Source organism: Artemia sp. Qi Xiang Cuo, chromosome 18, assembly GCF_049724085.1.
Source record: "Artemia sp. Qi Xiang Cuo chromosome 18, ASM4972408v1, whole genome shotgun sequence".
Lineage (NCBI taxonomy): Eukaryota > Metazoa > Arthropoda > Branchiopoda > Anostraca > Artemiidae > Artemia > Artemia sp. Qi Xiang Cuo.
Window position 1 is genome coordinate 38,428,481 of NC_142811.1, and position 14,331 is coordinate 38,442,811.

Genomic DNA, 14,331 nt, shown 5'->3' on the forward strand with positions numbered 1-14,331 from the left:
CTTTTGTGAACACATGAAGAGCCCTCTACAGTTAATTTGCGTTGGTCTGGCTTTTACGCTAAGTAATATAGGATACGACATTTAACAATTAAAAGAGCAGTGAAAAATTATGGTATGTAAAGTAATATTTGCTTGGGATAGTTACTGGAGGTGACACCATGATTGGGTGATTCTAGAGAAAATTTCGGCGATTCGGGGAACCAAATTTTTTTTGGGGACACACATAGATTTACGGGGAGATCCCCGAAAATTTGGGGATAGTGGAAGCCCTGCCTCTAATACCTGCATTATTAATTTTCTCCAGCAAAATTTCAGGGTTTAGCGTATCAAATGCTTTTTTTATATCATAGAAAAGAGTAGACACAGGATTATCATCATCTAGTGAATCATTAATCTCTAAAATTACCGCAGCAGTAGCTTGTTCAGTAGAATGACCCGACTTGAATCCAAACTGATTTTTAATAAATAAGTTCCTTTTATCAAAATGCGAAACAATTCTTTTTTGAATATTTTTTTTTAGAACCTTAGATATTGGGGAAGAATAGCTATTGGGTGATAGTTGCCTATATCTGTCTTATCACCTTTCTTACGAATTGGAATAAGTCGTGCAGATTTCCATACTTCTGGAAAGATCCCTGATGATATAGATGCATTTAAAATATGAAGCATCAGGACATGGATTACACAAGCAAATTCTTTCATAATATTTGTGGAGAGGCCATCTAGACCTAGGGAATTACCACTCTTTAAATTCTTTATCACTTTCTGGAACTTACCGAAAGTAACGGGGGCCAGGAACATACTAGAATTTTCAAATGGCGGGAGATATTCTTTATATGAATAAAACGGAGATTCAGAGAAATTCAGTTCAACAATAGTACTACTATGAGAAAAATAACTACAAAACTAATTTGCAACAACATCCTTCCCCTTCAATGCAACACCATCTTCATTTGTGATCACTTCAGGGTGTGATGGCTTAGTATTGTTTCCTATTTTTTCCTTGATTAATTTCCATGAAGTCCGAGGTGAATCAGATTTTTTAAACGAATTTTCATAATAAATTTGTTCACTTGTTCTAAGAATTTTAACCAGAAAATTTTTATAGTTTTTTAATCGCTGTACATTATGAACTGAGAAGTATTTCATTTTTATTTTATACAGCCGATTTTTTTTCCTTGATAGATTTTAAAAGTGATAAACTTATCCAAGATTTTTTTTTGGGTGAGGTTCTTTTCCGGTATGTAGTATAAAATGGGCATTGAAGGTCTAATTTTTCATTCAAAATTCGATAAAGTATATCTAAGGACATATTTGGGTCATTCTCATTAGTCACTTCACTCCAATCTACATCGCTAAGATTAGATTTCAGTTAATTCATATTTACTTGTGAGAAATTTCTCCTCTTCATAGGATTTTATTTATTGACTATCTTTTGCGCTTTGAAATCAGACATTTAAATACAATGATCCGATGTATCTTACATAAACACGAATGTAGCCTCACATGGATAAGGTGCAAAAATGTTATCAATCAGAGAAAAAGAACAATTTGCTATTCGTGTCGGAATGAAAAATAATGGGTTCATACCATGAGAAAGGTTACATTCTATAAACTGAAGGATTTTATATTATAAATACATTAAAAACTGACAGACAAAATGTCAACATAAAACTAATTATCGCATGTTTTTGACGCTTAATTTATTGTAACAAAAAAGAAAAGAAAAAGAACTACCAAGATTTTCTTTAGAGCCAGTTGGTGAATGGATTGAACGGATTCAGTATGGATTTTAAGTGATTTATTTGACATTTAACCTTAGAGAAAACTTAAGATGAACAAAAATAATAGGGCATCAGCCATCATCTGATAAATACTATCAAATATACTTACGAAATTAAGGAGACCGACCACTTCTTCGCAAAACTATGACAAGGAAGTATTTTTTTGGCAGCAATTATTCTTTTCATCCATCCCTCAGGCAAAACAGGGTCATGAAGAAATATCTCCCCTAAAAAAGGATAAAATCTAACAGATTTACAGGGAACTCACTTCGGTGAAAGGAGAATTAACAGTATTTTAAAAGAACAAGAAGTGCCAGGCCACTTTTTTTACTGTCGGGGTTGCAGAAAAATCCAGAACTGTAGAAAAATCGTCTACCCTTGCTCGCAAGTCAGGAATACTTTCTTTTAACGTAATGTCACAGTAGACTAGTCTAAATAGAAACCACTCCATACCTCTTTTAGTACAAATATAAACATGTTGCATGTACTGAAATCAGATTAGCAATGTCGAGTAAGTGACTCTTATCATATATTTCTGCGGACTTCAAATCTATTGCCTGAATAATGTTTTTTTTTTTTTTCACAAACTTCGGCAATTTCAAAAGTTAATAAATGCCCAGGGAAACCTTTCTAATATAAACTTTAGAACTTTTTTTTCGCAAAGTCTGATTCTGGTGACCATAATTTTCGTAATAATCTTTTGAAGTTTTCTTCCGCCCAATAAGTCCAGCATTCAATAAAAAAGAAAATAAAAAACTCTAAATAGAATTTCAGATCTTCTAACGAGAATTCCCTAAAATTACTAAAATAGTAGTTTGCATTCAACGAAATCATTCCTTAATAGTATTACCTATCTTATAAATGGATTCTGAAAAACAGTAATTTAACAAAGGAGGTACGAAACGGGAGCATAAGCGCGTGATCAGTCCAGTGTGCGATAAGTACGTGCATAAAATTTCGCAACTGCAAAGAAATCTTTCCCTAGAATGATCTTGAGAATTTTTTTTTCAAAAATGGAGAGAACTTAATGCAGCGGGAAAAAAGACCCCACATACACTATTTCATGGATCAGTATGAAAGTGAGAAGTCCACTTTAATAGCGATATTTAGAAATGAATTAACTATTGGGATGTGAAACTCGATGGATCCAGAAAAAAAGGCCATGCGGTTTTGCAAGACATGTGAAAACCACAATTGAACTGGCGGACAGGGATATAAACTCTATCCACCTATGTCCAAGGTATTTAGTATACCCGCAAAGTCAGTTCTACTGTATAAACTGTGATACATACAGGAGAGTTCTACTAATAATTGCTTATAATAAAATTTGTTTCCAGTGAGATGGAGCAAGCTTTCAAGACCTCGGATCAGCTGAAACAGATCTTTGGATGCCAGTTGATGAAGTTAAGTGGGTACCTAATTTCAAGGACCTCGACCTCCGGTATTTTTCCTTTCGGACAACCTCAAGTGCAGATTGTCCACATGGATTTTAAGAAATCTTTCTGGACGAAAGGAAACTGCGTCAGATGAGACCAGAATTGACCATAAGAAGTTTTTAAAGAAACAAATGACTAACCTTGCGTTTCGATGAGCTAGAGGAAGTTGTAAAATTCAAGTGTCATGGGAGCCTCATAAATTCTGACGAAAGCCTGGAACACAAAATTACAACTGGCATTGCTTATGCATGCAATGCTTTTACCGAACCAAGTAAAGTCTGGTAAAACTCTGCACACGCTACTATCTTGAGTATCGAATACAAGGGCTTTGAAAATAAATCCCTCTGACACATCCTGGGAACACATTGGTACGACAGTATTCGGAACACGTTCGCAGATGAAAAAATCAAGCAACCATTGATTGTTCAAAGAATCGAGAGTAGCAGTCAGCAGTATTGGGGTCACATGGTACGTATGGACGATGGCAGGCTCCCCCGCGATTTCTGGTGATGGATTCACCCCTAGTATTAGAGGATACGTCCGGCAGAAAGTGACGCTTGGCCGATGCCTTGAGAAAAGTGCTAGAATGGTGGAAACGTCTTTGGAAGACCTGCGGCCAAAAGTTCCCCAGACGTCGTCGTGGGGAGGCACAGTTGTCGTCTTATATGCCAGCAGACGTAGGTAATGCTTAATATATGTTTTTCCTAAGATCCTAAGGTTAGGACTTGAATACCAAGATGCTGGAAAAAACAACAAAGGAGTGGCAGCTGTATGAAAAAGTGGAATTTAAATAAGTAAGTTGTCTTTTTCATATTTACTGCCAACTTTTTTAATGTTTCTTTTTGTGTTTGTTTTGATTAAAAAGGCCATCAAGACTTGTGATAGTTAATTGTATCCAACAAATTATCTTATTTTGTCCAACAATTGTCTTAAATAATCTTATCCTGAACTGAAAAATAGAGAAAAACTAACCTGTAGCTGGGCTTACTGGACTGTCAGACCGTGAAACGCATTGTACGACTTGCTCATTGAAAACCTTCTCTTGAATATTCTTATTGATAATTATCTTCTTAGCTATCAGCTTATCAGGTGTAACTCCTTCACAAAGATTAACTTGATTTAACTTGGCCTGAACTTTTTGAGTGCCCAATTCTTCTACCTTTGGAGGTTTATTTTCGGTTTTCAATGCTGCAATTCCGAGATTGGGAGATGTCTGAGTTTGCATTTTTGAAAGTTGTACTTTTTTAGCTACATATTTCTTATCAACTGGGCCGGGTTCTTCCTTATGCAGCTTTAATTCTTCTTCAAGTGAGGACCTTTCCTCTGTGCTGTTTTTAGAAATTCCAAAGTTTGGTAGTGCCACCTCTGGAGGCTGCATTTTTGACACCAAGTTTTTCCTATCTAAAAGGCCAGCTTCGTCCTTCCCAAATTTCAGTTCTTCTGTCTTCAAATATTTTTGGCTGGTGTTGTTTTTTGAAATTGTAAGACTTGGAGACACTTCTTCTTGCATTTTTGGAGGTTGCATTATTGGCAACAATTTTATCTCATCGCTAGTGGGAGAGTCATCTTCTATAACAACAATTGGTTTCGTAGCTTTTGTGTCTCCAGGCTCAGCCATAGGCTTAGAAAGCTCAGTTTGGACATTGTTTCCCCCCTTATTAAAATACTTTTTCTTCGTCTCACCACAATGAAGATCACTAACAATTTCAGGTGTATCACTCTCACTATCCGAGGAAAGAGTGACGCTTACTATTGCTGCAGACCTCCTCTCCCTAGATTTAGGGTTTCCATAAACAAATGAACTTTGATCAGGTCGTTGTCTAATTTCTCCAAATATTGACTTAGCGTAAGTTCTTGGGTAAGTAGTAAATTCGTTCGGCGAGCTGACTCGACGGAGGGGACTAAATAGTTCTGTAACAGAGAATCTTTTACTTCTCTCTCTTCGAGCGGCTTTTTCGAGTAAAACTGGTGTTAGTGCACCAGGAGCGTTCAAATTTGTGACCACAGGAAATACACAAGACTTATCATCCGATTGAAAAGAAGAAACACTCGAAAACGAATTGACGCTCGATGTTCGTCGTCTTCTTGCAGAATGTGATACCTATAACAAAAGAAACGATATAAATATGCTACTGATTTAGGAGAAAATTATTTAATACCTTAATGCTGAAAGACTGGACGTAATAGCATGTTTCATTTTGTTATCTAGATTCAGCACTATTAAATACACAAAGCATGTGTCAGGTTTTGAGCATCGATAACCTGTAAGCATCTAAAAGTCAGTTAAGAATTGAAACAACATTCTTGTTCCTCCATCACATTCTTTTTATATTTTTTTTTATACCTTATACAGAGCAACCCTCTTACCACAGTGAGTACCAGTCAAAATTACCATCTAGAGAAGAAAAAAATATGCATAAATAAAGTACAAGAGAAAAATATACGAAAAAGCAGACAGAGAGAGAGAGGAAAAGGGGGGAAGGGGAGAGATAGGGAGATACATAGAGAGAGATGGGTAAAGGGAGAGAAGGGGGGAGAGATGAGGGAGAGAGCGCGAGAGAAACAGAAAGAGAGAGAGAGAGAAAGAGAGCGCAACTAGAGAAGAAAATAACATATATTAATAACGTAGAAGAGAAAAGTATTCAAAAAAGGAAGAAAAATAAAGAGAGAGAACAAATCTTTGAATTACCACATATTTGAAAACTGAGAGAAGACACTACAACAAGGCCAAAACTTGCCTTATCCTGAACTAAAATAAACTGATCTACCAGAAGACCTCTATAACGGTGGCCGGCGTTCACCCCCCCCCAAAAAAAAATACCCCTCCCCCCCGTGGAAAATAAGGTTTTCCAAATTTTAGAATTATATTTGAGTTTTATTTTTTTAATTTCTGTAGGGGGAAGGAATTTTGGGACTTGTGTATTATGCGCCAATTTTCGAGAAATTCGAGAACACGTCGTTTTTTTTGTTATTTTCTTAGTTACTTTAGAAATAAATTTGCGCTATAGATTTGCAAATTAGGGGGGGCGGGGTAAGCATATCAGGTCTGCATGCAAAATGTGTTTGGTAGAATTATTCTGCATATCAGATAGATAGACAAATAAGTGTCTTTTAAAGCCAAATATACGGCCATGAACACAGTAAAATAACATAAATGAATATAGTGAATGGGGGGGGGTTAACCCCCCGGAAAATGCCCTCCCCCACGAGAAATACCACCCCTACAGAAAGTAACCACCATGGAAAATACCTCCTCCTTGGAAAATACCCTCCCCCCTGTGGAAAATAAGGTTTCTAAATTTGAAACTTTTATTTGAGTTTTTTTTTATAGTTTTGTGGAAAAGTGCTAAGGAACAGGAAAAAGAGGAATTTACACTCCAGAAGTGTATTAAAAACGTAGAAAAAAAAAAACACAAATCCATTCGTGTTGAAAAGACTTCCATATGAACTTCTGCAATTTTTGGCAGTAGCAGGTGCCAAATTAAAAATAAAAATTGAAGAAGAAAAAAAATTTAGGCAAAGGAAAAAAAAAAGCAGAATAGGGAAAAACCATGAAAAAAATGTTTGTTGTTCCATTGTTGGCTGCTTGCCAATAGATTTTGTCCCATATTAAGGAAAAATATTAGTTTTAATTTGTGACTCAGTGACCCCTAACAAGTTTTCCACAATTTTTTTTTATATATGATTTGGTTGGAGCAAAAAAAAAAAACACAAAAAAACAAATTCTTCATAGTAATGGTAAGTAAATAACGATCCTTGTCAATAGCATAAACCTAATAATAGTATTTAATACTTCGAAAAAAGGTCATCGAAAAAAAAAAACTTGTAAAAAAACACTTAAATAAAACATTGCATTTCCTTTATACTGGGATTTTTTTTTTTTTTTTTTTTTTTTTTTTTTTTTTTTTTAGTTAACAAAATTTTGAGATACCTCGCTATTCTTGAGTAATTTTTTAGTGGCTATAAACCTAGAAAGAATTGTTTTCTGACTTCAAACTGTCCAAATACTGTGCCCCCCCCCCCCCAGTGGAAAAGAAGGCTTTCAAAATTTGAGAATTTTATTTGAGTTTTATTTTTTTTATTTCTGTAGATGGAAGGAATTGTGTTACTTGTGTATTATGGGTTCAAGTATTACGCTAAAGTTCAAATTTTCTTCGAATCACAAATCCTTCAATCACAAACCCTGTTTAATTAGACTAGATAGGTCTTTTGAAATTGCTAAAAAAAATAGCGTAAAGAGCGAGGTATTAACTAGGGGACAAACCACCTGATATACTTAATAATTTCTGTTCGTTTTAAGTTTTAATGTTACTCCTTACTTTTAGTTGAAAAAACTTGTTTTTTTTTTACTTAATTTCTGATCGTTTTTTAAATAATGCTGGGAAATCCGGCGCCCCGTTCATAGAAATGTCCCTTCCCCCAAGGAAAGATCCTCCCACGTAATCCTCTCCTCTGACCCCCCCCCCGGTAAAGTAGTGTTGTCAGCCATACTCCTTTTACTTTTTGCTCATTTTGAGTTTGACCAGGCTATCTATTATAATTTCTGTTAATTTTGGGTTTCATTTATTTGTTAATGGTGATTAGTAGTAGTTTTACACTTGGAAGATAAGAAAAACAAACTTGTAGAATTTGACAACGCTTTTGTCCGTAAAAACTTAAACAATTTAGAATGTGTTGGTTCCCAAAGCAAACTATGTTTTCGAAGGGTTGCCAAACCTTCTTAAACTTTTTGGTGCCATATATTTTAGCTTAATTTTAATGATTGTTTGCCTAAACTGTTTTTCTTCTTCATTTTTTTTTTTAATTTGACACCCACTACTGCCAAAAATTTCAGAAAATCATATGGAAGCCTTTTCAACACAAATGGATTTCTGTTTTTTTTTCTAAGTTTTTAAGACACTTCTGGAGTGTAAATTCCTCTTTTTCCTGTTCCTTAGCACTTTTCAACGAAAATAAAAAACTCAAAAAAAAGTTTCAAATTTAGAAACCTTACTTTCCAAAGGGGGGGATGGTATTTTCCGCGGGGGTATTTTCCAACGAGGGGGTATTTTCCACGGGGTTTACTTTCCGCGTGGGGGTATTTTTCGTGGGGAGGGGCATTTTCCGGGGGGCCAAACACACACCCCCCCCCGATTCACTATATTCATTTGTGTTATTTTACTGTGTTCATGGCCGTATTTTTGGCTTTAAAATACACTTATTTATCTATCTATCTAATCTGCAGAACAATTGTACCAAACTCATTTTGCATGCAGACCCGCTATGCCCCACCCCCCTAATGTACAAATCTATAGCACAAATTTATTTCTAAAGTAACGAAGAAACTAACAAACAACCGGTGTGTTCTCGAATTTTACACAGCGTAAACTTGAGTGAGTGGCGCATAATACACAAGTAACAAAATTCCATCCCCCTACGGAAATTAAAAAAAAAAAACTTCAAATAAAACTGTCAAATTTGGAAAGCCTTATTTTCCACGGGGGGTATTTTTTTTGGGGGGGGGAGGGATATTTTCTGGAGGGGGGGGGGCTATTCACCGGGGGGTATTTTCCTAAAACCCTCTATAACATTCAAGTATGTCAGAAAAGGATAGAATTTCTTAATTTTGTTATTCACCTTGAACTGATTCACTTAAATTTATTTCTAAAGTAACGAAGAAACTAACAAAAAACCGGTGTTTTCTCGAATTTTAAACAGCGTAAACTTGAGTGAGTGGCGCATAATGCACAAGTACCGAAATTCCATACCCCTACGGAAATTAAAAAAAAAAACTTCTAATAAAATTCTCAAGTTTGGAAAGCCTTTTTTCCACGGGGGGTATTTTTTGGGGGGAGGGGAGGGGTATTTTCCGGGAGGGGGGTATTCGCCGGGGGGTATTTTCCTAAAACCCTCTATAACATTCAATTATGTCAGAAAAGGATAGAATTTATTAATTTTGTTATTCACGTTGAACTGATTCACTTATACCGTTCTTACTAATAATGCAACACTAAAAACAAATGATATAGTGGAGTACATATGACACATACAGGGTGCTCAGAACACTCAAAGAGAAAGAATGCATTAGTTTTCTAATCATTACTAAATTTTCTAAATAATTTAGTACAAAAACTCACAGCATCATTCTTGAAAGACAGATTCTTATTTACTAAGAAGCTAAAATATCAAACAGATTCAACTCTCGATACAAAACTATGAGCTCCAACTTAATCATGATGTCCAGGACCACAACTTACTTTTACGGGCAATTTGTTTTGTTTCCCCAGTTGATTTGTTATCGGTAGTTGAGAAACAGTAAGATTTGAAACTTAAAAAATCAAAAATTGGAGGTTCTTTTGATATGGAGATTGTAAAATGGAGAAGATAAGGTCCTCAAAATTCTCCAGAATTTGTATTAGTTTTCCAAAAAAAAACGAAAAAAAAAAAAATCAAATTTGTTCCCAATCTCCAAAAGTGCAAATCTTAGGCTATAGATTATGCAATATATAGGGCTGGCATAAAACATTACATTACATCTTAAAAAGCCTGAGATAAAAACTCCATATTTCTTCAATGTTTTTTTCAGGAAAAGATAATGTAAATACTGATCTCAAAATATTAAATTTGGTTATTCTTCTTCAATGGGATTTCCGATTTCGATGCTTATTGTATTTTTATCGGCTCCAAAAAAACTCAACCTGCACAAAATTCCACCGCCAAAAATATGAGGAACATACTGAAAACTCAAGGTTTTGTCTAAGGATGACGGCCAAAAGGCATCATTCAATGGGTCGGATACAATAGTTGAATTTTATTTTGGTGGCCTTGAATTTGCCTGGTTTACATTTACCGTCAGTTGAACTGAGTTGAACTATGCACTGGCTAACTTTAAAAGGAAAGGATTTTACTGGGTTGAGTTTAGTGTCGGTGCGATTTTATGGGCTGATTTTTGCGTATGTCGAGTTTTGTCTGCACCATCTTTACTGAGGGGTACGCTGAAAAGTCAGTAACAGATCGTGAATTTAAATATTTACTAAATAACTAGTCAAGCTATAAATTATGTGCAAAACTCGTATCTTAAATTACCTTAAATCACAGCTTGGAGTGAAATAAGGACTTTCGATCCTGTTGAATCACTCCTGATTCCCTGTATCGCATGGGTTTTCCTTGTCATCCTTTTAATTGATCACTTAATATTTTACTATTGCTACTACTAATAACTACCTGCAACACTATACTGCCTGAGGCCAACACACCTATTTAAGCTCCTCCTTCATTCCAATTTATCCAAAGCTTCACTCTGTATCCCTCCCATGTAATTCGAATCTCCTTTAAGTCCTCTCTCATGACGTCTTGATCTCCCCTTCTATGACGAATTGTTTTTCGCTTGACCACATCCTTCTTCCATATAATGTGACCAAGCCATCTTAACTTGATTGTGTTACAGCCCTTAAAAGTTTCATCGAACCATTTTTTTTTTCGTTGAGCTTTTTGTTTGACATATGGTCAGTCAAAGGAGTACCTAGAACTATTTCCTTTGGAAAACATTTACAAAATATTTCCTAGCCTTTCAAAGCCCTCACATTTCGAAGCCATACTTAACCACCATCATGGTCGTGGATTCCTATATTCTAATGTTAGTTCACAGACTTATCTTATTATTCTTCCAAACCTTTTTTTAGCTGGCGAGCAATCATCCAGTACCTCAGGTATTTTACTTTTTCATCTTCACCGCATTCATCACCTTCACTCATAATACTAAAGTAAAGCTATTCAGTTGATCGATTTTCTCGTTACCTAAAACGACCTCTCCTCCTACATTTATTCATGGTCTAAGTGACTTCGTCGTCTTAACACTTCAATTTTCAGACCTATTCTTGTGCTTCAAACTCTGGAAACCTCCGAAAATCCATCTATTACGCCAATATTTACAATTCAAGGGTGCAAATTTTTCATGTTTCTTGGAGAGGGTTTTTGCTTTTCAGATTCAGCTTAATCCCATTCCAGTGCCATGTACTAAAATCGGTTAATTGTTAGATATTAAGAATCCTTTCATACAACTTATGTGAGAGCTCAGCCATCCAAGAACATTTTTGTCAATGTTTTCACTAGTTTTCCTGGATCTAATTCCCAAAGAAATATACCTTTGATAGCAGACAGTAAAGTAGTAAAGTCTCACAATATACTTTTAGGCCTTAAACCCAACTGAAAATGTAACTTATTCATATATTTATAAATAAGAATGATGATTGGATTAAAAGTTTGAGTTTGTGTCTTGGCTTTCTGTATTTAGGAAAAGTATTTTTGGGAGTAGAGTATATCAAGGTATCTAGAATACATGTTTATTCAAAGAAAGTCTCAGTTTGAAAAATTATTCTGATTTTGGTGTGGTGATTTTTGTTCATTTCATTTCTAGGTAACACACAAATCATCAGCATAATCAAACCCTTGGGGTTTTACCCTCCTATCTGACACAGTTCTTCTATAGCCTTCACCGCGTTCTTTAGGACAAGCCCATCAAGGTAATCTATATAAACAGGGAGATAAGACATACCTGGTTAAATCCTGATTCCTCATCAAGCAAACTAGACCAACTAACCTTACTATTTACCTTAACTGCAGTAATACTATTCTCATCTATAGCACTATTCACTTTAATGCACTTATCTTTTCTACCACAGAAGGATAGGATCAACACTGAAGCTTTTCTATTAGCTGAATCTAAGGCCTGTCCATAATCTAACAGATTGAGGACTAAAAGGGTCTAATGATTCAGACACCTCTCAATTATTAATGTAAAAGGGAAAATTAGGTCAAAGCATTCTCTCCTTTTCCTAAAAGCGATTGTTCCTAAAAGGAAAAGTAACTTGTTTTCTACAAAAATCAAGCTAGTGCCTTCCTAACACAAGTCAAGCTCGTCACTAATTGAGGTACCGTACTGCATTGAACTGGACAAGTCCAGACAGACTACTTTCTTTCAATTTATAAACATACCATTATAAAATATTACTATTATGCCGTCTGCCTACATCTTACAGGTCCTCGGCGATTCTTTTATCATCACAAGATCTATCACTCAGAAACTTCTTGCTCAATCCTCTTCTCTCTTTCACCAAACTTAAACCCTCTTCCTAATTACTAGCTCCTTTTCTAACGTTCTTCCCTAAGGCATCTTTCGCTATTTCGCCAACTATTTTCCTTGTATTAATCCATCCATCTACACTCTCCAGTTTCAAACGACACCATAAGTACCCAGAATAAAGCTACCCTTCGTAATTTCACCTTTAAACTAATTCTAGAAACTACTACATGGTTAATCTTTATTTTAAACATCAATATTGCTACTCGCATATATCCTAGTGACCACTTTCAATCCTACCAATCTTCTATATATCATAACATAATCAATTAGGTTGGCTGTCTAGCCATCATATAGGACCATCTTAACTTATAAGCCATTTTACGTCCAATGCCACATTTGTTATAGCTAGATTAACGTACCTACAAATTATAGCTGTCTATTGCCATTGCTGATTTCCGCCACTAAGGAAAATTTACTTATGCTAGGATATCATCTTTCCGTAATTGTACAAACCTGAGCATTAAAGTTTCCGTATAAAAATGTCCTATTTCTGTCTGGGATCTCGACTATTTGTTCCTGTAACTGTATTTCACTTCATCTGAATGACTATTGCTTCTGTCAGTCAGTTCTATAGGGTCATACACCATTATCACTGATAACTTGCACTTTTTGGTTATAAGATGAGCGACTAGGATTCTATAATTAATACTATTAACCAAGACTTAGATGCTTCCTAATTCATCATAATCCCTGTCTATCTAACCTTCCCTTCCTACATGAATAAATATATTCTGTATTACCTAATTTCATTTTTCCTAACACTGGGAGATGAGTTTCTTAAAGTCCTAGTAAGTAGATTTCAAAGTGTATGAATTCGTCAGCTATGTTTTAAAATCGCAACGTTCCATGTCACAATTTTCATTCAAAGTTACAAGTCAGATGATTTTAAATCATTTAAATTTTGACGGATTTAAGAAATGTAAAGGACCCCGCCAGTGTAGATCAGGGACTAAAAGCTCCTTTTCGAGAAGCGCTGAAGCCGGCTGAGAACAGAACAACAACAAGTTTGTTATATTTTTAGGTAAATAGAGGCTTTGTACAGGACCATCTTGGTCATTACATGGTTTTCCGCAGTTGGCAATGAGCTCACATCAACAAAGCCAATCTCCCGCACCAACAATCTCAAACTTAATACCTCCGACTAACTGAATTCCATATTCATGCCATATTACCACCAAATGCCATATTCATGGCGTTTATTCGACGGTAGGTTGGGATCTTTTTTGATTGTTCACCACAGGAAGTAGAGGTGAACACAATTGGAAGTGGAGCTGAAACACATTTTTTCGCAGAGCTCACTGCATGATGTACTTTCATCCTAAACAGTAACTACACTTAAACCATTCCTCTGGGAAACATCTAGCATATTTTCCTCAGCCTTTCAAAGGGCCAACATTTCCGAGCAATACTTGAACTTATCATTTGGCTTCTTGTCATTTGTCATTAGTATTCAAATTCTAGGACTACCTCGATAATTGAGGCTATCTACTCAGTCAATTTTCTCGTTTCCAAGTACAATACTTCTACATACATAATCCTTGGTAGCGCATATGGGTAGCGCTATATATATGGTGTATATATATATATATATATATATATATATATATATATATATATATATATATATATATATATATATATATATATATAAAATAGATATGTGTTAATTCGGTTATTTTGTGGATATAGAGGAAAGCAAAGCCTGCTAATAAAGTTTTAGAAGCAAGAATAGTTATTTTTAAATGGTGAAGGCGTTGAAAAGTTCTTGAATACTTATCAAATGAGTTTAAAAATTCGTAATCGTGAACGGCGAGAACTGATTACAAGATTTATCAAAAAATAAAATGAAAAGAAAAATCTTTTTGTTTACAAAAAGCACTAAAAATTAAAAAAATTACCCCCGCCCCCCCCCCCCCCCAAAAAAAAGAAGAAGCTTTTTTTGTCAAATCACGAGGAAGTTATAATACAAAAACTTGTCCCCGAACGGTTA

General features: G+C 35.2%; 1 protein-coding gene across 2 annotated transcripts in view; it reads right to left on the reverse strand.

Annotated features, from left to right (window-relative positions):
• The window catches only part of MBD-R2 (PHD finger protein MBD-R2), a 112,149-nt gene that overhangs the window by 42,594 nt on the left and 55,224 nt on the right, over nt 1-14,331 (reverse strand). For both annotated transcript variants that reach the window (XM_089104319.1, XM_089104320.1), the window contains 2 exons: nt 4,193-5,321; nt 1,894-2,011 (listed from right to left, as the gene is read on the reverse strand). In XM_089104319.1, coding sequence (XP_088960445.1) covers nt 1,894-2,011; nt 4,193-5,321 — 1,247 coding nt within the window. The remainder of the gene's footprint in view (nt 1-1,893; nt 2,012-4,192; nt 5,322-14,331) is intronic.